Source organism: Sciurus vulgaris, assembly GCF_902686455.1.
Source record: "Sciurus vulgaris genome assembly, chromosome: 2".
Lineage (NCBI taxonomy): Eukaryota > Metazoa > Chordata > Mammalia > Rodentia > Sciuridae > Sciurus > Sciurus vulgaris.
This window is the reverse complement of record NC_136462.1, coordinates 175,282,522-175,307,234: the sequence shown is the minus strand read 5'-3', so window position 1 is coordinate 175,307,234 and position 24,713 is coordinate 175,282,522. Positions and strand designations below refer to the sequence as shown.

At 39.7% G+C, this 24,713-nt stretch overlaps 1 protein-coding gene across 2 annotated transcripts in view; it reads right to left on the bottom strand.

Annotated features, from left to right (window-relative positions):
• Window positions 1–24,713, bottom strand: part of DNAAF9 (dynein axonemal assembly factor 9) — a 139,253-nt gene that overhangs the window by 35,348 nt on the left and 79,192 nt on the right. For both annotated transcript variants that reach the window (XM_079129142.1, XM_079129141.1), the window contains exons 19-26: window positions 23,712–23,762; window positions 22,637–22,724; window positions 10,644–10,747; window positions 5,387–5,533; window positions 4,025–4,113; window positions 3,507–3,608; window positions 3,111–3,228; window positions 652–740 (exon numbers count right to left, since the gene is read on the bottom strand). In XM_079129142.1, coding sequence (XP_078985268.1) covers window positions 652–740; window positions 3,111–3,228; window positions 3,507–3,608; window positions 4,025–4,113; window positions 5,387–5,533; window positions 10,644–10,747; window positions 22,637–22,724; window positions 23,712–23,762 — 788 coding nt within the window. The remainder of the gene's footprint in view (window positions 1–651; window positions 741–3,110; window positions 3,229–3,506; window positions 3,609–4,024; window positions 4,114–5,386; window positions 5,534–10,643; window positions 10,748–22,636; window positions 22,725–23,711; window positions 23,763–24,713) is intronic.

Below are 24,713 nucleotides of genomic sequence, written 5' to 3'. Positions count from 1 at the left end.
CAGTGAAGTGATGGATAAATGATCTTCCCAGGTTCACCTGAGCAACGTGTCCCAGTTGCACTTGTACTCATGTGGTCCCTCTGTGGTCATGAAAGGATCACTAATTCCACCAGCTCTCAAGTTCCTATGATCACCATGGCACTGACTGTCCCTGCTGATCAGTCCTTCACATTTGCTCAACCTGCTGCTATGCTCTTTCCCAGATACCATACGGTTTGCTCCATTATTTCTTCAGGTTTCTGTGGAAACATACCTCTCAGTGAGGTTTGCCCTAACCACTCAGCCAATTTAAAACTGAATCCCTCTCCTAACCTGCACACCTCAGCTTTATTTTCTCCATGGCCCTTTATACTGGCTAATATATACTATTTTCCTTACCTGGTTTACTGTCTTCCCAAACTAGAATAAAAACACCATGAGAGCAGAGATTTTCTTCTGTTTTGCTCAATGATGTATTCCCTACACTTAGAGAAGTAGCTGGCATACAGGAAACACTCAGCACAGTGGATTAAACGAACAAGATGGATGGATGACTACTGTGCCAACACTAGTTACACCAAAGACCAGTACAAGTTCTAAAGTCACCCCATGACTAGACAGGCCCAGGCATAGAACTGTATTCCCCAAAGCAAAGAGAGCAGATATACTAACCTGCCATATTCCTTATGCAGAGTGACCAGAAAAGCACAGAGTTCACTAGCATGACAGCCTGGGAGGCCAGTTACAATGCTGATAATTACCTACATGAAAGAAAAGTCATGTGGGTTTGCAATTCAATGAAGAGGCAGCACTGTGTAAAAGTTAAGAACTGACTTCTGGAGTCAGGTTTTGTGGGTTTGAACCTCAGTGCACCACTTATCAGCTCTGACCTTGGGACAATGACAAAACCTATCTAGTAGGGTGGATATGAGGATTAACTGAGTTAATTTATGTTAAGGGCTTAGAACAGTGCCTGGCACATAGCAAATACCATATACAATGTAGTCTTACTATTCTAATTGCTATGAAACAGGTTGTGAATATATCAGTTAAAAATAATGCACAGCGGTCCATGCCTGTAATCCTAGTGGCTCAGAAGCTGAGACATGAGGATTTAGAGTTCAAAGCCAGCCTCAGAAATGGTGAGGCACTAAGCAACTCAGTGAGACACTGTCTCTAAATAAAAATACAAAATAATGGCTGGGAATGTGGCTCAGAGGTTGAGTGCCACTAGTTCAATTTCTGATACCCGCCCCCCAAAAAAGGAAAAAAAAATGCACTAAAAAGTTGACCTGCTTGAGACCACAAACCTCTTTTGTAAAGCAGACATTTAGGGATATGATGACTTATTTCCAACAATAACACTTCTTAGGCAGAAAGGAGGTCTGGGACAAAAAGGCCCCAGGCTACGCTGGTGTGACGAACTTGGCAGAGAACAGGAGCTGCCCTGCAGATGTTTCTCCCTGGCTGCCTGTGCCCTCCAAGCCACATGGCCTGGCCTGAAACAAAATTCACTGAGCATGGGAAGAACTTCTGATTCCCAAGGAGGAGAAGCCACATGGACTGTCCTAACCTTATTATATGACCACAAAATACAGGTTCCTCTTCAGATAGATACTGTAAAGTCATTTAAGAAATTCACTGAGACAGGGTGTGATGTCACATGCCTGTATTCACAGGTACTTGGGAGGCTAATGCAGGAGGATTTGCAAGCTCAAGGTTAGCACAATCAACTTCTTTAGACTCTGTCTCAAAATATAAAAAGTTCAAGAATTTAGTCAGTGGCAGAGCACTTGCTTAGCATGTGCAAGGCCCTGTGTTCAATCCACAGTACCAAAAAAAAAAGTTTTTTTTTTTTTCCATTGAAAAAGAAGGGGTCAAGCAGAGGAGGACAAGAACCCAGCAACCACTGAAGGATGTCTATGCAAATGACAGAGCATGGCAAAGGCCTCAGTAAGTACAAATTTTATTTTATAATAGGCAAGATTCCTTGAAACAGGCCCAGTCACAGATAACATAGATCAAGCTAAGCCTTGTGGCCCTTACCATCCAAGCTGATCACATCAGCACATAAATGGCTAGGGATCCCTCTTTTTCTTTTGTTGGAACTCAGAGCTTTCCCTCCTCCCCTCTGACCAGGACCTGTACACTGTAACCCTTATTGCCCCTGTACAGTAGTCCACAATCCACGTTTTGTTTATCTTCTCCATTCAGCTTTCCCCATATCAGTTCCTACTCCTCACTGCTCAGGTCTCAATCCTTCATATCAGAGTACATATGTAAAAAAGGCAGACACTTTCTTACCTTTTTTCTTTTTGTTGGTACTGGGGATTGAACCCAGAGGCCCTCTAGTATTGACCCACACCTTTAACCCTTTTTATTTAATTTTGAGACATGATCTTGCTAAGTTGCGAAAGCTGACCTTGAATTACTCAAGTAATCCTCCTGCCTCAGCCTCTGGAGTCCCTGGGATTACAGGTATGTACCACCACATCCAACTTGATAGCACCTTTTTAATAAAATATAACAAGCATTTTCAAGCTTTTTACACTTTCACCTAAGGGAAACAAATGATGCTTAGTGTTTCTACTTCCTTTTGCAGCTGATTTGCACAAAAATGAACACCTTCAGTCTATTACAACATATGGTTCCTGAAGGAATGGACAGTGGAAGGAGATCAAGAGGAGGGAAGTATGAGGTGGGAGCAGTTAAAATCCACTCTGTGGAGAATAATGTTTATAAGTATCACCATACTGTGGTGATTCCAACTAGGCCCAAGTAACACAGGCACTCTTACCCTTATTATGTGCCATGTATCCACTGCTAAGTAAGTCCTTTGCACAACCAGAAAGAGCTGAGAGCGCTGAAGGAAGGTTTAAAAGACCTGGAGCAGCAAAGGGAGGGCATGGCAAGATGCCAGGATTTATCACTGTCATGGGACTTGGCCTGACACAGTCATTGTACAGAGCGGGTTTCATGTGTATCATTACATCAGTATCCAAGGAGGTGGAGAGTCTTATAAAAGGGACTCCACCTGAGCTCCTTTTGTTAACTGACAAAAAAAGATCCAAGGGCAGGCTTGAAGGATTATCCTCCTGTGAATTCCCAGCATATTTGGTGAGTTTCTCTACCTTGTCATTTTCTACTCTGTGCGGAGGGCTGATTTCAGCTTGTTGCAGCAGGATCGGAAGATGGATCTGCATCACAGGCTCCCGACTAATGCTGCTGACAGCGAAATGCTGAAGAAACCTGGAAAAACAAAGACAGTGCTAACATGTCACCATCACCGGTCTTGCCTGATGTGCCCACTCACATGAGCAACTTCTTACTGAACTGCTGAAAAATAAGCCTTAAGAGAAATTCTCTGTAGAGAATAAAAATGTATATGGTGCATCACTACTACCTTTTACAAGGATCCCTAAGAAGCTAGGAAGAAAAAGGGGTTATCAGAAAGGACCGACACTGAGGTTTCGAACATTTCAAAAGCTAGAACATTAAACATCTAAAATCGGACACCCAAAGCTCACCAGTCCAGCTCTGGGAGTTTAGCTGAGAGCAATTTTGAAGAACTCCACTTCTCCCCAGCAGGATGGCTCAGGGCACCAAAAAGTTTCTGTGCGCTGGAGTGTCTGGAATATCAAGAGTTCACAGATTAGAATTCCACTTCCCTACAGTATGCATACTTTACACAACTGGTTCTGAGGCTTTCAAGTCAAATTCCATGACAGACTCAATGCTTCCAAAATAAGCATTTCATTGACTTAAACAAAATGTGGTATGAGTGCCTGATGACTGGCATGCTCACAGAGGATGACTGGTCTGAAAGCCCTTGATAGTAGTGTTAGTTCCTGATTTTTAGTGGATTTCATCTCTCTTCGCTTCTATTTCTCAAGAGCACTGGCTACTTGCAAGTTGGCAATGCTGAAATGACTGCTGGCCCTTTCAGAAGCCAAGACCCCTGTGTTACATAATGTAAGCCATCCTGCAGAGAGCACACCCACAAAGCTTAGGGAAGCAAGCACAAACATTGAAGGCAGTTACTTACAATCTCTTTTGTTCCACAGATAATCCATCTTCCTGGATCACTTTTAAACAGAGTCCTGAGTTATCCTGCTGTTGCCAGGGGGAGAAGACCTAAACAAAACAGAATTTGAGCAAAGAATACTTTAAACCCAACAACAGGATATGGAACCCACATGGGGATTTGGTGATTGTTGAAAATCTAGACCATTATAACAAATAGATTTGTTTTTGTTTTTTTAAATAAGACTTGAAGCAATTTTGTTCTGTATTTTTTAGTCAGAAATATCTAAAAAGATATCTAAAACCCCAAAAGGGTTTCTCTCCTTGGGGATTCTGCTTTTTCAAGAGATCTGAAAGCCTTGAGGAGGGTGCTGGGTAGCAGGGGCATGCTCTTCCCTGGAGATAAGGCAGAAAGCAGTGGTTTAAGTAACTTCTGTCTAAAGACAGAGGAGTGGCTGCAGAGAATCTAAAAGATTGTCTCTAGGTTCCCAGATTGAAAGGGTAAGCACAAGGAGGTAGGAAGACCCAGCAAACAGTAAGGGGGATGCACAGACTAACTGAAGAAGTCACTCTGCAGCTGAAGTCGGCTCTTCTTCCTTCACATTCTGTGAATCTGTACTGAGGGAGGGACACTGTCTCCTCACAAGCTGCTGTAATCACACCTTTCCAAGAATTTCCCCCAGTCATGAGGCTGGTTATCGGTCTGATTGGCTGCTGTCTGGTCTCTAAGTGGGTCAGATAATTCCTGTGCAATCTGTGCTGAGTACCTATAATTGGCCAGCTGCCAGGTGGGACTATTCACAAGGACAGAGCTGTGACTCATAGGGAAGGAGGGCATGGGGTAGAGTGGAAAGCTCTAGTTCAGTAGGTAGGGCCTATGATTCAATAAAATGACTGAAAGAAAAATAAGTCTAATTAGGATTTAAAGGGGCCAAAGAAGCCAGGTGTGGAGGTGCAAGCCTGTAATCCCAGCAACTCAGGAGGCTGAGGCAGAAGGATTTCAAGTTTGAAGTCAGCCCAGCAAATTTAGTGAGGTCCTAATAAGTAATTTAGCAAGACCTTGTCTCAAAATATAAAAAAGGATGGGAATACAGCTCAGAGGTAACCACCCACCACACTCCACCCCACACTTCAATCCCCAGTAGCAAGAAAAGAGTGGAGGAGGGAGAAAAGTAGTTTTTGTTTTGTTTTTTTATTTAAGGTCCAAAATCTTTTTGTTCAGTTTCTTTAGGCTTTTACTCCTCACTGGCAATAGCACCAGGCCAGAACCAATAGGGATTATAGAAGAAGGTGCACCTGTGCCAGCATTCTCACACCACACCATTAGCCGAGATACTATCTTACCATCTAAATTTCTAAGAAAAAAAAAAATGACAGATGTTACCTCTGAGTAAAATGCTTGATATATCTTTGATTTTGGGAAAAGAGCAATCATCAGAAAGTTGCTTGATCCATGGAAATGAACTGGGAGGTGAGGAAGCAATGAGCTTCTGAAGCTGATGAAAAGGGCAGCCACAACACTGGTAGAGTCCTAAAGAGAAAAAGAGGAGAATTAGCAAGAATACTCATTTTCATGATGCCTGTCCTCAGGACTAAAATGAGAATACACAAGGACAATTTCAGTGCAATTATTTTCACACTGAGTGATTGACTGGGGTTCAGTAACAGATGGGCTTTCCAATATAGTTATAGAAGATATGGGCAGCATAGGGATCTTCTTTCCAAAAATAAAAATGTCATCACAAAATTCCTTCTAAAATATTAATCCCTTTTCAGATATATGATTTGCAAATACTTTCTCCCATTCTTTGGTTGTCTGTCTTTTTATTCACATGAGAGTGTTTTCTAATGTGGAAAAGTTTAATTTTGGATAAAGTTTAATTTATATATTTTTTCTTTTGCTATTTGTGCTTTCAATGCAGTATCCAAGAAATAACTGCCAAATGCAATGTCATGAAGTTTTTCCTCTATGTGTTTTTAAAAAAGAGTTTATTGTTCTGCTTTTACATTTAGGTTTTTTAAATTCATTTTGAATTACTTTTTTTATTATGGTCAAAGGTAGGGTCCAACTTAATTTGCATAGGATATCCAGTTTTCCCAGCACCATTTCTTGAAAGACTGTGCTACCCTCACTGAATGGTTTTGGTATTCTTATCAAAAATCATTTGATCATAAATGCAAGGGTTCTCTATTCTATTCTGCTGGTCTATACTCTGTAAATGGAAATGCTTTTTAAATGTCAGTACTACAGTGTTAGATAACTGTAACTTTGTTGTAAGTTTTGAAATCAGAAAGTTACAGAGCTCCAACTTTGTTTTTCTTTTTCAAGACTGCCTTAGCTAACTGAGGTCCTTTTTAGAAACCATATGAATTTTAGGATGGGTTTTACTATTTCTGCAAAAAATGCCATTGGCATTTTGATAAGGGACTGCATGGAATCTACAAATTGTTTGGGGGAGTACTGTCATTTTAATAATATTAAGTGTTCTGATCCATGAATGTGGATGTCTTTCTATTCATTTAGATTGTCTTTAATTTTTCAATAATGTTTCACAGTTTTTGGTAAACAAATATTTTACCTTCTCAGTGAAATTTATTCCTAAGTATTTTACTCTTCTTGATGCTACTGTAAATGGAATTGCTTTTAAAATATTCTTTTCAGATTGTTCATTATTAGGAAACAGAAATGCAACTAATTTTTGTGTATTGATTTTGTATACTGCAATTTCGGTGAAATATTAGTTTTAGAAGTTTTTATGGAATGATGTGAGGTCATGCCATCTACATAACAGTTATATTACTTAATTTTTCCCAATTTAGATACCTTTTATTTCTTCTTTTTGTCTATTTGCTTTGGCTGGAACTTCCAACACTGTGTTAGAATAAAAAGTGGCAAAAGCTGGTTGACATCCTAGTCTTGTTCCTGATCTTAGGGGTAATGGTTTTGTTTTTTGTTTTTAAAGATCATTTAATTTATCATCAAACAGTATGCTCATTAAATAAACTTTTGGAAAACTATAAAAATACAACAGAGAATAAAGGTTAAAAATTAATACAAAGTCTCATCCCTTAACCCAACTATAGGTAACATTTTGCATTTTTCCTTCTAGTCTTTTTTTCCCCTATGCATTCACTGACTTACCCTTTTTTGGGGGGGCACAGGGTGGGTACCAGGGGTTGAACTCAGAGGCACTTGACCACTGAGTCACATCTCCAGCACTTATTTTGTATTTTATTTAGAGACGGTCTCACTGAGTTGCTTAGCGCCTCACTTTTGGTGAGGGCTGGCTTTGAACTCACTATTCTGTCTCAGTCTTCCAAGCCACAGGGATTACAGGTATGCACTACCATGTCCAGCCTGACTTACCCTTTTGATGTGGTAGAAAATTTATAGTCCTATATTATTTTTTTAATTTATTTATTTTTGATGCTACTGGAAATTGATCCCAGGGGCACTTTACTGCTAAGCTATATACCCATCCTTTTGTAAAATTTTCAGATAGAGTCTCCCTCAGTTGCTGAAACTGGCCTAGAATTTACAATCCTCCTGCCTCGTTGTCCCAAATGGCTGCAATTACAGGGCTCTGCTACCATATCTGGCCCATATCCTGCTTGCTTGCTTGCTTACTTGGTTTTTGGGTGTTTTTGTTTGTTTGTTTGTTTGTTTTTTTGCAGTCCTGTGGATGGAATGCAGGGCCTCACATGTGCTAGACAAGTGCTCTACCACTAAGACACATTCCCAGGCACCCATATCCTGTATTTAAAACTGAACTGACCATTACCATCCACCAAACCATCTGTAAAAATTTATATACTATCTATAAACATTTCCAATGACTGCCCTCTATTCTCAACTCAGGCCACCCTCCCATGGTTGGCCATTCACACTGCCTGCTCCATTTCTTTTTTTTTTTTTTTTTTTTAGGTGCTGGAGGTTGAACCCAGGGCCTTGTGCATGCGAGTCAAGCACTCTACCAACTGAGCTATTTCCCCAGCTCCATTTCTTATATATATATATATATATATATATAAAAGAATTATATTTGACAAAGAAAATTTGTTTTCACATTTCTAAATTATATTCCATATACAGGTCCAATTTTAAAAACTCTAAAATAACTATAAGAAGAACTATATTAAGGCAAGTGCAATTTACAATTTAGTTCTTGAATTATCAGAAAGACCTTAAAACAAACTTTGAATTATATGGTTCTCATCACAAAGACCCTAAGCATAAAATTGCAGCTTTACATATTAATAAGATGAACTTCTGACTATGTCTAATTTCAAGACTTCCTTTTTTCATTTCGAGTAAACAATGAACAAGAAATTTCCCTTCATCTTGTTTTTCCTTGAGTTAAAAAGAGTACAAAACAAGTTTTTCAGGTAATCCATAAATTATGTAGTAATTATTTATTTACTTATTGTACTGGGGAATAAACCAGGGGCACTTTCCCACTAAGCTACATCCCCCCTTTATTTGTAATTTTTTTTTTAGTATACTTTATTTTTTAAATTTTTCCCAGCTCTTTTTAAATTTATTTTATTTTTTATTTTTTTGAGACAGGGTCTCACTAAATTGCTCAGGCTGGCCTCAAATTTATGATCCTCCTGTCTCAGCCCCACAAGTTGCTGGGATTACAGGCGTGCCCTACCACACCCAGCCTGTAGCAATTTATGACTAATGACTAAATGATCTTATTTTGTGATCTATCGATTTCCAACAACAATTCACCCCTATCATAGTTCCTTCTGAGACCACAGTGGGGAAAATTCTTACCTAGTATTACCTAGATGAGAGTAGAGTTAGTTAATAGGTCGGATTCTTCGTTCTTCTAGTGATTAAGAATCTACAATGAGACCTACCTGAGGTGGTGATAAAGCAAACCACAACTTAAACCTTTACTTTTAAAAGATTTGTTTTATCTCAAGTTTGCTAACCTCTCAGAGCTGCTTCTTTCCGTCAAGTCTTGTTAATGCCTACCTCACAGGATTGTTTCAAGGACTTAACAAGATGACATCATGTACTTAAATACAGTATATGGTATAAAGTAACACTTAACCAGTATTTTACAACAATTAGTAGAGTAGCTAGAACTTACATATAAAATACATTAATCTTATTGTCCTTTTCACTTTATTATGTAGTAATACGGACAGAAGATTGTTTTTCTCAATGTAAGTTTAACTTTTACGTGAGCTATTTCTCAACGTCCAACTGTCTGAGCTGTCAGTTAAATGTATTTAAAGAACACTTTAACGAATTAAATCATTCTTCAAACTGAAAATCACTAAATGATCAAATTTGACAAACGTCTTTCTTGAGAATTTCTTTCTTCTCTTTCTCTCTCTCTCTTTCTCTCTCTCTCTTTAGTACTAGGAATTTAACCCAAGGGTGCTTTACCACTGAGCTATATCCCCAGTCCTGCTTATTTTTTATTTTGAGACAGGATCTTGCTAAGTTGTTGAGGTTGCCTCAAACTTGCAATTCTCCTGCTTCAGTCTCTTGAGTCGCTGAGATTACAGAGTGCACCACCATGCCAGCTCTTCAGAATTTCTTACATCATTTCTAAGTTTATAAAGTCTTCCTGCCCCTAGAGATTTAATAAACATTCATTTTTATATTCTTTCTACTTATGACCTTTTAAAATATTTAATTTTAATAACATCAGCAGTTTTTTGATTTTTGGTAAGATGAGAATATATCTCCCTCCCAACCAAATTAACTAACCCATCATCCCAGCTCTGTTTCTTAAATAATTCATCCTTTTTTCCCTGATGTTGGAAGATTCTTTAACTTAATATCAAAGATTTTATCTAAGGGGGCCATCCATTCTGCCCAGTGTGGTCTCTCTGCATTTATGAACAATCTTTAAGACAGCAAGTTCTATGTGGAAGAAAGACTTGCTCAAAAATTTGTTTTATAATCATCTGACCAAAGCTCTCCAACTCATTTCTATCCTGGCTCCCAAAAGAACTGGCTTCAAAGCCAAGATCAGGCCTAGTGAAGGACCGGCCTCAATAGGAGACAAGATACTACACCCTGGCCAGTGTACACAGGTTGAGGGAAACTCAAAGCTACTTTCTACCCCCTAAGGAAAAGAGTAAGTGTTGGTACAGATGCGTGAACTTAAAGGATGGTTCCGGGGACAGTATTTTAAGCCTGAGTGTCTGAGGCAGGTGGGGCTAAGCCCTCATGGGAAAAGACAGTCATTTCTCTCTCTCTGAACCACTTATAATTCTTTCCCATGGCTAAGGGGTGAAGCCCCATAAATGCCACAGGACAAAGATTCTTTCCAGTTCTAGGCCATTTGCTAGGGGCCACTGGAGGTCTGTCTTTTCAGCTTGCTTTCTAGGTCTTTTTGGGATTAGTGAATGGATATGGGAGCTGGCCCCTCTGACCCCAAAGCCCTTACTAGCTAAGCCTTTAACAGAGCAATGAGGGTGACAAAGATCAAAAGAGTCATGACAGTGCACAGGACTTTTCTCAACCTCACCACCTGCCTGCCTCAATGGCCACGCTAATTTCTGACATCCTATCCCTTGAGAGAGGAGGAAGACAGGAAGTTATATTTGGTTTTCGCCTCAGAAATGTAGGTATCTTTCTGATTGCCAAAGCCATGGACTTGTAAAACACCTACCCCATCATAGAAGGAAAGGGAATTCATGTGATCCTTGGAAATGATGATACTTCCATGATGACGGTGAGAAAACAGAAGGCCACTAGAGAAGAAATGCAAGTTTCCTGGAAGGAAAAGAGAGTTGGTCAGAGCTGTAGGGCTGGGTCCTGGGGGCCAGAATACAATGTCCTTCTAGGTACCAGGGCACACCAGAGTGTAACAAGAGACCAGTATCAGTAGTGTTTATGTTACATGGTTGGCATGGTGAGTGCTATGGTTTGGGGAAGCCAAAGTAACCTCAGAAAAATGAAGCCATTGCCACATGTCTTTGCATAAAAATTAGAAAAAACAGCAAGTATATAAACTATCAGCTGATGGGAAGGGGCAAAATTCACATTCCTTTACAGGTACCTTCCAAGAAAATACTCTAAAATTAGACTTCGGGTTTGTCTGCTTCATTACTAAGTTTTTAGATTCTCCTTTCTTTTGTCTTGGCAGACACTGGATCAACTCTAAAGAGATCACATTCCTTACTTATGGTTCAAGAAGAAACACCAGGATCTCAGCTGAAGGATCTGTTTGTGATGTGCTCAGCAAAAGAATATTTGAATTAAGCAATAAATGGGTTCTACAGACACTGGGTGCCTGCTACTCTGAAGATTCTCTCTCTCTCTCTCTTTCCCTCTCTCTCTCTCTCTCCTCTCTCTCTCTCTCTCTCATACACACACATACACATACACACACACAAGATGGGTGACATGTAGACATTGAATGTGGGTTCCTCAGAACAAGGGTTCAGATCTAAGGAGGACTGTTGTTTCCTTGGTAGACAGTTACACGCAGCAGCTCAGTCTAGGTCCTAGGAAGCAGGCCACAGAAAAGATGGAGAACTAAAATGATGAAGATGAAGGCTGGGTCTGGGCTTGCTCTGGAGCCTCAAAGGAAGCACCCAGAGTACCCATTAGACCCTTGGGTGAAGTTGCTCTATGGAGCTGGTGCGACTTGAATTTTTTATGTTCCTATAAAAGCTATTCTTTGCAAGTGTTCACCTATAGAGCAGAGATAAGGTAGTTTTTGGAGCTCAAGGCACAGGCTTGAAAATACTGTCACCAATAACTTATTGCCAAGGTAAAGGACTAGAGACAAAGAAAAGAAATTGATTCCTTGACTTGTAGTTCTAGAAAAGTAGCTTCAAAGTTCTGGAGGTTGCAATGACAAGAAGAGTAAAGGCCAGAAGCCTGAGGGCTATCTTCCACCTTGTGGAATCTGGAAGCTGTAACTTCTGAAAGCTTCCTGAGGAGGTGGGATTTCAAAAGGAAGGAAGGGGTTTAGTGAGTGTGTATTAATGGAGAATGGAGAAAAATGGGGGAAACAGATGTAGTTTTTAGGTGTACAGGAAGGAATGGAGCCTGACTCTGAACAGAACTAGATGTTTAGTCAGAGAGACATACCAACCATTTCATCTGGGGCAGTAGTAGCCAGTGACCAGTCAGTGCAGTTTAAGGCATTCAGCTTCGAGTCCTGTACTGCTCCCACCCTCCAACAAGCACAGCCTAGATTTCCCTATGCACTCCCTTGCATGTGGCCTGGACTGAACCCAAATTTCTCACTGTTGCTTCAGGGTAAGTCTCTTCCAATCTTGATATTCTCATTCCCTTGAAGACATAATCCCTCTTTTTGCTGCCCACATCTACTGCCCTGATCGTGCCACAATATTTCCAATAATTTCTCAAGGTACTCAAAGTCCTCCCTTCTAGAGCCAGTACTCCAATTCCTTTTGAGAGATCAGAGGAACGTCCAGGTCAACTCCAACTTCAACTTCAACTCCAACTTCAATTTCAACTCCAACTTCAGCAATGAAGACACATCTGGAACAGCTCACCTTCTGATACCTTCAACCCCAGAGCCTGCTCTCTGACTCCAGCATCTAATCTTTTCAGCTCTCACAACAACCCATCCTCTGATGTCACTAAACCCCCAGAGTCTTCAGTCCTTCCATTTCCCCCTAATTCAGAATTTCTGACATTTCTCTCATTCACATCAAGAGTAGATTCCCTGGAACAGGACGTACCTTTAATCTCCATTTTTTCAAGGGTAAGGAATGGGAACAGATTTTATTTAGTATTTCCTAAGCACCAAGCATGTCACAAACATTACTGTTTTCCTTCTCAGTCCTAAGAACCCCTGCAAAGGTATGCCCCTTCAGATTACATTTTGACAGTCAAGAATTCAGACCATCAATTTTAAGAGGTGCTATTATTATTATTATAAGACTGATGAAGAAACTCAGATTTAGAGAGATTTCCCCAAAAGTCACAGAATTTCTTGGTGGTAGAGTCAAAGGTATAGTACCACACTGGACCCCTCTAGTTCTCTTCCCTTTTTACCTTCATTTTCCTCTTCCCAGAGCCCACATGTGGGTAATCTAATGACATGCCTTCCCTGACTATCCAGCCTCAATAGGCCCACTGCCTTCAGCAACCCGCCTACCATGATCTCCTCCTTCCAGGAACCGCACTGAGACCACAGCCATCCATTATTTTCAATACTCTCCTAAAACTACAACATCATCAACTAATAGATGTCGCTATCCTTTCAGAAAAAAAGAGGACTCCCCAGGTATTATGAGGTAGAAACTGCTCTTCTACCTACTGTCTGGTATTTGCACTCTTCCATGACCTGGGTTCCCTCTCCACCTTGTGTAAAGTGGAGCTGCTTAGAAACAAGTCCAGTACCAGTGGACAAACCTCAAAATCCTTCTAAAGCTTCCAGGGGGCAGGAGGGGAGAAGTCAATATTGGAAAAGTGTTAATGCATTCTACCTCCTCACTGGGAAGACAGGAAAGGGGAAGATGAGGAAGTGTTCTTCTAGACTCTGAAACCCCAAAAAATGGAAAGGGGCAAGACAGAAACTGGCCAGTCAGTGTTGGAAAAGCACTCACTAGGGGGCAAAGTCCGGGAAGGGTCTCCATAAACAGAATCTAATACTACTACTGTCCTGTGACTACAGCACTATGTGAGCTTGTGACTCTTGTCATTACCCTCAGGGCTCACATGAGATGTATTAACTGACTCACAGAGTGGCCAAGTGCCAGTACCCTGGTCTCTCCTAATCTACAGAAGGGATAACACTTCTGGTGTCTGCTCTGGACAACGATGATGATGATGATAATGATGATGATGATTCTACTTTTGGCATAGGGGGCTGAACCTAGAGGTACTTTACCAGAGGTTCATCCCCAGCCCTTTTTATTTTCTATTTTGAGGCAGGGCCTCTAAGTTACTTAGGGCTTCACTAAGTTGCTGAGACTGGCCTCAAAATTTTGATCTTCCTGCCTCCACTTCACAAATTGCTGGGATTACAGGTGGGTGCCACCATGCTCACTGTCTGCTCTGAATTCTTGACTGTCAGAATATAGTCCAAAGGGACAGACCTTTGCAGGGGTTTCTCAGGACTGAGGCCAGACAACTCCTGAGGAGCTCTCCCTGGCTTCTGATCTCATCCTTAATGCCTCAGTGGATGAGTTCTGTCCTTCCTGTTCCATTCTGTAAAGTGGAAAACTCAAGGTAAGAGGAAATTTCTCCTCAAAGCCTAGGAGCAGCAGAGGACTACAGCATAATTTGTCTTTGATTAACCTCTGCATTTCTGGAAGTACAACAGGAGAGAAAAGCCCTCAGGGCAAAATAAGATACCAAGTGTCAATGAAGTACTTGGTTTTTCCTCCTTCGATCAACTAGAAATACAAATAAGTCTTTCAACAGTGCTGAGTGGAGAGAAAACAGTTATCACTACTGGGGAAATGTGATAAAACAGCTGAATAATTTTCATTCTATGTCCATGAGAGTACATGTGAAAGGTACACATGTCATTTAAAGAAAAAGACCAAAACCACCACCACTAAAACCAGCTGAATGTGCACATACTACCTTACCTAAGAAATCATGCATTGCTACTACTTTGAAGTTCTTGCATATCCCCCCTCAGTGGCAGCCCTTTCCTTCTACCCACAGGAAATATATAGTTTCACTACACATTACCCTTTCTTTTTCTTTTCCTTTTTAACATCACACTTTCATGTATCCATAAATTATATACTATTTAGTCTTGTTTGTGTTTGCCTTCTTACAAATGGAATTGTAATTGTGTTCTTTTGTGACTTGCTAGCTTTTCTCAACATTCTGTTCCCAAGAGTCATTCATGTTACAGATAACATGCAGCTGAATGATTCATTCATGCTTAACGCTATAGAGAACTTTCTCTTTTAAGTGTCCCTCAGCAGTTTCATGTGGGCACAAGACAAACTAAAATGATGCAAAATGAAGGCAGCAGGCAGCCGGTGACCACTGTCTGGGCCTGCCCATTATACAAAGGTCAAAGTCAGTTTGGTCCCCGGAATACTCAGGATGTGTTCATTGCTCCATGTGTTAATGTGACCCAAACCCTTGCTCCTTATTGCTGAACAATCTCTGCCCAATGGAAAAAACACTGAAATCTAAATCATTACAAGGAGAATGAGGGAGCTATCTGAATGCCAACCATTCACTGAGCCTTGTAGGAAACAGCAGAATGTACATATATGGTCACTTGATTTTCAACAAAGGTACAAAGAAAAGAGGGTCTTTTTAACAAATGGTGCTGCAAAAACTGAATATTCCTAAAACAATAAACATGAATACACACCTTGCACTGGAAATTCTGCTCATTCTCACTAACCTGAGTGGAAATCCTCATTATTTCTCAGGACATTGGGTATTCAGAAAGGATTCTGCAACAGCAGTGGGGCAAATTTGCCCTAATTTAAATGCTACTTTGCATTTAAAAAAATAAATGTCAAATAAAGCTTTAAAAAGGCAAGACCAAGATGATAGGATTAGAGGAAAAAAAAGATATTAAAAGTTATTTTAACTGTAACCCCTATGTTTAAAAAACTGGAAGAAAGATTGAATCATAGTAATTTGAGGTATAGAAGATACAAAAACAAGGTCCAAACTGAATTTTCACTGCAAATTGGTGCAACCACTATGGAAAGCAGTATGGAGAGTCCTCAGAAAACTTGAAATGGAACCACCATTTAACATAGTTATCCCACTCCTTGGTTTATACCCCAAAGACTTAAAATCAGCATGCTATTGTGACACAGACACATCAATGTTTATAGCAGCTCAATTCACAATAGCTAACCTATGGGACCAACCTCGGTGCCCTACAACAGATGAATGGATAAAGAAAATATATATACAAAGGAATATTACTCAACCTTAAAGAAGAATGAATTATGGTATTTGCCAGTAAATGGATGGAATTGGAGGACATCATGCTAAGAGAAATAAGCCAATCCCAAAGAACCAAAGGTCAAATGTTTTCTCTGATATGAGGGTATTAATGCACAATGAGTGGGGAGGGGAGGTTAGGGAAGAACAGAGGTCCCTTGGATTAGGCAAAGGGGAGTGAAGGGAGAGGAAGGGGTATGGAGGTAGGAAGAATGGTTGAATGAATCGGACATTATTACCCTATGTGCATATATGATTACATGACCTTTGTAACTCTACACATGTACAACCAGAAGAATGATAAAATTATAATCCTTTTATGTATGATATGTCAAAATGCATAACTAATTAGAACAAATAAAAAAATACAATGTCTGAGAAGCAAAATACACTGGAAAACTTAATGGCATTAGATAAGGCAGAAAAAAAGGTATTAGAATACAATTGGCCCTCCACGTCTGTGGATTCTGCATCTGTGGATTCTACCAATTTCAGGAGGAAAATAGTTTTTTTGTTGTTGTTTTTGTTAATGCTATTAGCTGGGCACTATGGCACACACTTATAATCTCAGTGATTTGGGAGAGTGAGGCAGGAGGATGGTAAGTCTGAGGTCAGCCTCAGCAATTTAGTGAGGCCCTATCTCAAAATAAAACATAAAAAGGGTTCAGGATGGGGGCTGGGGCTATAGCTCAGTGGCAGAGTGCTTACCTAGCACATGAGAGGTACTGGGTTCAATCCTCAGCACCACATAAAAAATAAGTAAATAAAAAAGGCATGCTGTCCATGCACAACTACTAAAAAAATTAAAATTAAAATTAAAAAAAGGGTTGGGGATGGAGCTCAGTAGTAAAGCACCACTGGATTCAATCCTCAGTGCCAAAAAAAAAAAAATTAAAATTAAAAAATAAAAAGACTATGGTGCTCTGAGGTGTACTATGCAGTCAGGCCTATGATGGTCGCATCTGTACTATACATGTACAGAACTTATTGTCACCATTTCCTAAACAATATATATTACAATGATTTACACTGTATTCACATGGTATTAGATATTTTAAGTAATTAGAAATGATTTAAAATATACAGGAAGATTGTGTAGTTTTACGCAAATATTATGTAATTTTATATAAGGAACTTGAGCGTGTGCAGATTTTGATGTTCGGGGCTGGGGTGGTCTAGAACCAATTCTCTAATACAGAAGGATGATTATACACAAAAATAGTATGAAAAAAAAGAAAAAATACTGAAAACAATTGTATTCAGGGAGCTGTGGGACAACTTTGTCTAGCCCAATACACATGTAAATAGGGTGAGAAAAGCTACTTAAAGAAATAATGGAAGGAAAATTTCAAAATTTGAGGAAAAGTATAAATCCACTGATTCATGGAATGATGCAAATCCCTAATGGAAGTCAATGAAGAAATCCACAGCAAGACACATCAAAATCAAATTGCTATAGCTCAGAGGCAGAGCACTTGCCTAGCATCTGTGAGGCACAGAGTTCAATCCTTAGCACCACATAAAAATAAACAAATAAAACAAAGACATGCTGTCCATCTATAACTACAAAAAATTAAAAAAAAAAAAAAGAAAAGAAAAAAGAAGGAACACCAGAGAGTATGCCCTCCTTTTTAACCTTTAGGTACAAAAGAAAAGTCATGTTTGCACATAATGAGCTGGTAGTCATAAGCTAAAACAAGAATGAAACTTATATTGCTAGTACCTTCATCTTAGACTAACCAGTTTCCAGAATTGGAAGAAATAAATTGTATTTAAGCCACCCAGTCTACAATATTTTGTCATGGCAGTCTCAGCAGATTAAGACTTCATATATAAGTATAGTACAGATCTAAATCAAGACAGAATAGTATTTTCTCGGGGACAAGTTGAATAATGGAACAGAACACAAAGCCTATTAACAGAAGCACACACAAAGTGATTTAATTTATAACAGTTGCTAGCTTGTAGATCAGTGGTAAAAGAATGACTTTTCAATGACTCTTGCTTAGACAAGTGCTTATTTACTTTTAAAAGAGAAAAAATTCCTATATCATATTTTCAAAGATTAATCTATGTGGATTCTGAAAAAACTATCATAGGAGACTTCAAGATGAAATATTTCTTAAACAGATCCAAAATATACAAATCACATAGGAAAAGAACGATTTTGACTACATTAAAATTAATAACTTTTTTTGGAGTGGAAGGAGGGAGTTGAGGGATGAACCCAGACCTCCCGCATGCTAGGCAAGGGCTCTACCACAGAGCTACATCACCAGCCCTTTGAGACAGGATCTTGCTAAGCTGCCCTGGCTGATCTTAAACTTGTGATGCTACTACCTCAGCCTCCCAAGTAGCTGGAATTACAGGACTGTGTCACCAGGTACGTCTACACAGAACTTTGTTGTTATTTTGTGGTATAGAGAATTGAACCCAGGGTCTTGTGCATGCTGGGTAAGTGCGCTACATCCCCAACTCCCAGAACTTTGATTCTTAAAAACGACAACCACAAAAACACCAAAAATAAAATGAAAAGATATCAGAAAGCAGAAGAAAACACTTGCAATATGTAAGATTGACAAAAGATTAATATCCAAAATCTATAAATACTCCTAAAAATAAATAAGAAAAGAATGTAAAAGGAACATGAGCAAAAGACAAAAAACAAACATGTTATAGAAGGGAACTATAATAGGCCAATAAACAAAATATGGTCAACTTTCACTAATAACCAGAGAAATATAAATTAAAATCCTAATGATATGGCATTACACACTCACTGAAATGGCAAACATCAGAAAAACAAGCATGCAAGAATGTGGAAAACAATTATACACTTCTGGTAGAAGTATAACTTGGTATAATCACTCTGAGAAACAGTCTGATCTCATTGATAAAAGCTGTGTGTGGGCTCATCCTAAAATCCCAAAATTCTACTCCTCCCCATTCTAATTCTGGAGAAAACTTCACTCATATGAATCAAGAGATATGTACAAGAATGTTGAATAACAGTACTGTCTGCAATAGCAAAAAACTAAAAACAATCCAAATGTCCATCAAGAGTAAAAATGATAAATAGCTTATCTTCACACAAAGGAATACTATAGAGCCATGAAAATGAATGAGTTATATGGCTACATACAACTGTGAAAGTTGTCAGAATCAAAACGGAGTCACTTACATCAATACAACCAAAAAATAAAAAATAGACTAAAGCCGGAAGGTTATGAAGGAAGAGTTCTTGTGCATGATTGCTTGACGGTGACTATCACAAAAGACTGCCAGAACCACAAGCTTGCACAGAGGCCACTGCAATCCTACACAAAACATACTTCTACAAGAATATCTGCCCAGCAACTGTCTGTTCAACCTTGGACTGATGCCAATCTTGTTATTAATCACTGTGGCCAAAGACTTTAAAAATATTGATGTAATCTTCCCCATTTTTCTCTTTAAAAACTTCTCCTTGCCATAGTCACTCTGAATACACCTGTAGTTTACTACGGTATGTGCATTCCCATTACAAAGCTGTACTATTCCCAAATAAATATCACAAAAATCTGGATGAATCTTAGGAACACAATATTGAGCAAAAAAAGCAAGCCCCAGGAGAACACACATAGGATGATTCTATCTGGATCAAGTTCAAACACAGGGCTTTGGTTAGGGATACAGGAATATGTGGTAAAACTCCAAAGCAAGCTTTTGAGGATTAGGTACTGAGCAGCCTGCCTGGCCACTGTCAGCAGGGTGGGAAGAGAAGGGCACATGAAGGACATGAATTAATTGGAAACTGAATAGCAAGAAGTCTCATGATAGCAGAAGCCACTAGTTGGGGAAGGGAAAAGGTTCCAGAGCTGGAAGCATTTCAAGGTGAAGGAAGCACTATTTTTTTCATCCATAAGAAGTTCAGTGGACAAAAGTCAGGAAGCCTGAACTACCCCCCAGACATGGACAATCTTATAGATGCTGCCATTAACCTGCACTACGACCTTAGTCAAGTTTTCACCTTCTATGGGTCACAGGATTTGAAGATCAATTAAGACAAAGAATGCTCAAAATAAATATTTCCAGGGGTGGAAAGAGAAATTTCAGACTTATCACAGTTTCAACTAGAGGCAGATTTATCAAGACACTAATGACACTTGGGTTTCAGGACCATTCACCTGACTAAGCTCCATTCCACAATCTGAGAAAAGTCCTAACCATTTTATACTGTTTTCTTGTAAGAGAGACCTGAAATGGTGTAAACTTCAAGTCCCACAAAACCTAGTTAAACCCTGTCCTGAACCAAGAAGTGGTGAAATGCTTAACATACTTCTATTTAATTTTCCTGTCTCAGAAAACTAGATTTCCCTCAGGAACTAAAAAAGTTTGAAATTTAAGCTCTTGAAACAATGTGACTGACAAGGTCCCAGAAATCACTGGCTGGGCCTTTTATTCTCTTACAGAGACGGAGGATACATTGAACCTTGCTGGATAACTCAATAAAATGCAAGATTAGTTTTCTAGTAAGGTCCTTTGCTAGGAAGTCACAAACTAATTTTGGCAAGTATCCTTGCTAAATATTGTAACTGGCTCAAGCATGACAGTGCACAACCACCTCTCTGTGTTGTGCCTACGACCTGCTTTCAAAACACTGTGTGATCTTGCTCCAAGGCTGGTAGCACTGTCACATACTAAATGACTTCTAAAATCTTTCTAAATCCCAGGTCCTCTGTACTAGGACCTGGAGATGCAGAAATGAAGGGCCCATCATGACACAGGCATGTAACAGATGCTACTACCACCTCAGCACTTTGTGGTCTAAAAACCAGAACTCCTTGTGCTTTGTCGTCTATGTGAATGGAGGAGCCAAACCAGTGATCTGATAACAGGGAGAGGAATTTGCCACCAGATAGAATATTTTCAACAAGAAGAACAAATCATCCAGAAAGGGGATTTGCTCAGTAGAGGTTGAGGAATTTGTGAAGTCAGAACTCTTCCTTCACAAAAAGACTGTATTCAACAGGGAAAGAATAGGACTAGCAATAAAATGTTACTTGGTGGCTGGGGATGTAGCTTACTTGCCTACATACATGAGGTCCAGGGTTCCATCCCCAGGACCATATACACACACAGAAGTATTTTAAGGAAGCCAAAAAGGAATCTGGAGTAAATCTGCACGAAATCCATGTAAGACCAAAAAAGTTCTTGAGATTTTTATTATCAGCAGAAATATTACCAGCTTTAACTGAAAGAGACAAAGGTGCAAAAAATGAAAGGAAGTTGCTGAACGCTAAGAAATCACATCAAGAAGTCAGCTGATAGAACTATGTGTCCACAAATAGGGTGCTACCTTTCACTGAAATATGAAAATTTGAGTTCACGGCCATAAGTCACGAGCCATGAACCAGAGTGAAACTAAGAGCTCAGAGGGTAGAACCAAGAACCAAAGGGGAAGAGCTGAGAGCCATTGAGAATTATTCCCAGGCCTTCAGTTCTAATTAAGGAACTACTCTCTTTCATGGAAAAGGAAGGAGAGTGAACCAAGAACCCAGAAGGCAAAACCAAGAGCTCAGAGAGTAGAACCAAGAGTTCAAAGAGCAAAGCTGAGAGTTACAGGAGATAATTCCCAGATCTCAACCTTAACCAAGGAAATGGAGTTTGCCTAGCAGGATTTTAGGGCTGCCTTTTCACCTTCTATTTTCTCCCTTCCTGGAATCTGAAGTCTATAACTGTTATCCCACACCAGTTACCAGTTCTGTGCTGGGAGAACTGGGGACAAAGAACCTGTCTCTTTAGTTTCACAGGTCCACAGACGGGGAGCTGATCTGAATTTAGGAGCTGTCCTTGATATACTATACTCCTGAGTCTTGACTATATGGGGTTCAGATGATCTCAATGATGAGATATGGGATATTTGAGTCCATGAGATTTAGGACTTTGAACTATTGCCATAATGGGAAAAGATCCTTGGAAGGAGGTGACTATATTTTACATGAGGGAGGGATATGAATTTTGAGGGCCAGAGGGCAGAATGACAGGAGAGATTCAACACAAGGAAGGTTTTTAGTTTGCTGAGATGGAAATAGTTCCAGAGCAAAGACCTTTGGGAAGAGGTGCTGAGAACAGTCCCTGGGCTGGCAACCAGGAACAAAATGGAGACCTCTCAGTCCATTAGTAGAGGGAAGTAGTAGACCAAAAACTTAGATGAGCATGGGAGCTGATTCTTCCCTAGAGTCTCTAGATGAGAACCTAGCTTGGCAGATCTTTGACTGCGGCCTAAGGAAATGGTATAGAAAAAAGCATTCTAAAGCTTTCTAAAGCATTTCTAAAGCATTTGATCCAGCTAAACTTGCCTCAACTTCTGATCTACAGAACTGTGAGATAATAAGTAGGTATTGTTTTAAGCTACTAAATTAGTGGTAACTTGTTATACAGCTATAGAAAACAAATCCAGATTTTGTTTAGGTCTACGGATTCTATTTCTGAAATGCTGCTGCTCTAGCCCATTCTAAGAGCAAACCTCAGGTGGCAACAAGAGAACCAGGTGCAGTCCTGGGACCAGCCCTTGTGCTTGTGAAACCAGCACAGGTTTCCTCATCTGTAAGTGGGTGGATCAAAGGAGAAAAGCAGTAAGAAGATACTGCAACACCAACAAGACTTTCCAAACAGCAGATGTATTATTAATCATAACACCCATGCTAATATCTGCAAATCAGGGATCCAGACAAGCCAAGAACAGAAGTCATAGCTGCTTACCTTCCTCGGGCCAGGAATGTAAATTGCTGGAATAAAGATATGCTCCTTCTCCTCCTGTTAGAAAAGTGCCCAGGAAACACTCATCTCCCTTTAAAGAATAACAAAGCAAAAAAAAAAAAAAAAAAAAAAAAAAATTAGGTGATTTATAGTACATACAGAATCAGAATTCAGAATTCAGATTTCAGAATGCTGAATTTTGTCTGTGTAAAAAACTGAGTCTATCAGGAGACTGAGACAGGAGGATTGCAAGTTCAAAGCTAGCCTCAGCAATGACTAGATTAGCTAGACTCAGTGAGACCCTGTCTCTAAATAAAATACAAAATAGGGTTGAGGATGTGGCTCACCGGTCAAGTGCCCCTGAGTTCAATCCCCAGTACAAAAGAAAAAAAAAAAAAAATGAGTCTAATTCAGACATGCCCAATTCTTCCATTACCTTTGGCACTGACTGGCTCTTTTTGATATGTTACTGGCATCTATTTTTGGGGGGTGGGGTACTGAGGGCACTCTACATCACCACTTTTTTTATTTTCTATTTTGAGACAGGATCTTACTGAGTTGCTGAGGCTGGCCTCAAAATTGTAATCCTCCTACCTCAGCCTCTCAAGTCATTGGAATTATAGGTGTGCACCACTGTGCGTGGCTGCCATACTTGATTGGTGCTAAGAAAAGGAATGTTAAAGTCCTCTCTGAATCCAGGCACCAAAGCCTGCAATGCTTGCTCATGTCCCAATGGATTTACTTCTGTGAAAATGAAGTCAGCTTCTCAGAGGCCTAAAGCTTTAACATCTCAGTTTTACATGTCTAAGTCAATCTAAGATCTCCTATGATTAATACTGGGGAATTTTTTAAAAACCCAAAAGGTCTAAATACAGAAAGAATCCTTCTAATTTCATCTCCTATTAGTTGTTATTTCCAGAGGTCTGCTGGGAAGGGGCAAAATACAAATAGGAAATAAAGACAAAGAAGTACAGATCCCTTAGATTAGTAGTAAGATTATAAATTTTAAGTTATCTTCAGGAATTGCATACATTTGATGTTTGCAGGATGTTAACACTTGAATAAGAAGGCTGCTTACCCTCACAGCTTGCTGGGTTTTCTCAGACAATTTTACTTCATCATCTTCTACCTGTGTCCAACAGAAATGCAGATTATTAATTTACTACTTGAAGGGCAAAATCCTACTGAGTACTCCTTCTGTGTTCAAGTATTTACAGGAGACTATCTGAGTAGTCCCTCTACTACATCCAGTGCTCTCAGGTCCTGAGAACTGAGCTGGCAGAGATGGCTGTTGTTCATCAGGACTCAGAGCACAAGGACACAGTAGGCTCCCTCTCTGGGACCTCAGATTCTGCTAATGAGCCTAAGATATGTGGAGAGGATGTGTTAATCTCCAGTTATGTGCCACGTCGAAGAAAAACAATTAATTTTAGGAATGAAGAAATTAAAATATTTTCAGAGTGTGTTCTCATTTAAACATGTTCATAGTAGAATATGACCCTTAGTTCTTCCCTATCCATATCAGAACCATAGAAGTAGAATACAATAGATTCTAAGTCTAGGCCCTTAGACTATCAAGTATTGGATTCACCGCTATCATGCTTTCTATGTCTCAAGGTACTATTCAGACCAAGTCCTGCTGAGGAAGACGGGACTTCTCTACACATGAAGAGATGCTGTGAAAAAACAGCAGCAATCATTCTGGCCAGAGCAGGGAGTTACAGGTCCACTTCTTACAACCTATGTAACTGTGGACAGGCAGATCCCCACTGGGGGTTGTGAAATCCCCTGGATATTATCAACTTCTAAGTCTCAGTCTCCTCATCCATATCATGAGGGGGTTAATTTCTTCCTTGCACAATTCAGATAACATATCTCTTTTCTTTTTAAACATTCTAAGACTATGAGAGAGCTAAAGAAATAAGATTTGTTCATATAAGGAGAAAGGGCTGAGATAAAACTACCATTCCTGAATGATGGTTAGCTTAGGATCTGACAACCCACCAGAAACTCAACAAAAAGGCTCCTTCTCAAATATCCTCCCCACATTCTCCATGTTTGGGTCCACTTTCACCTATGA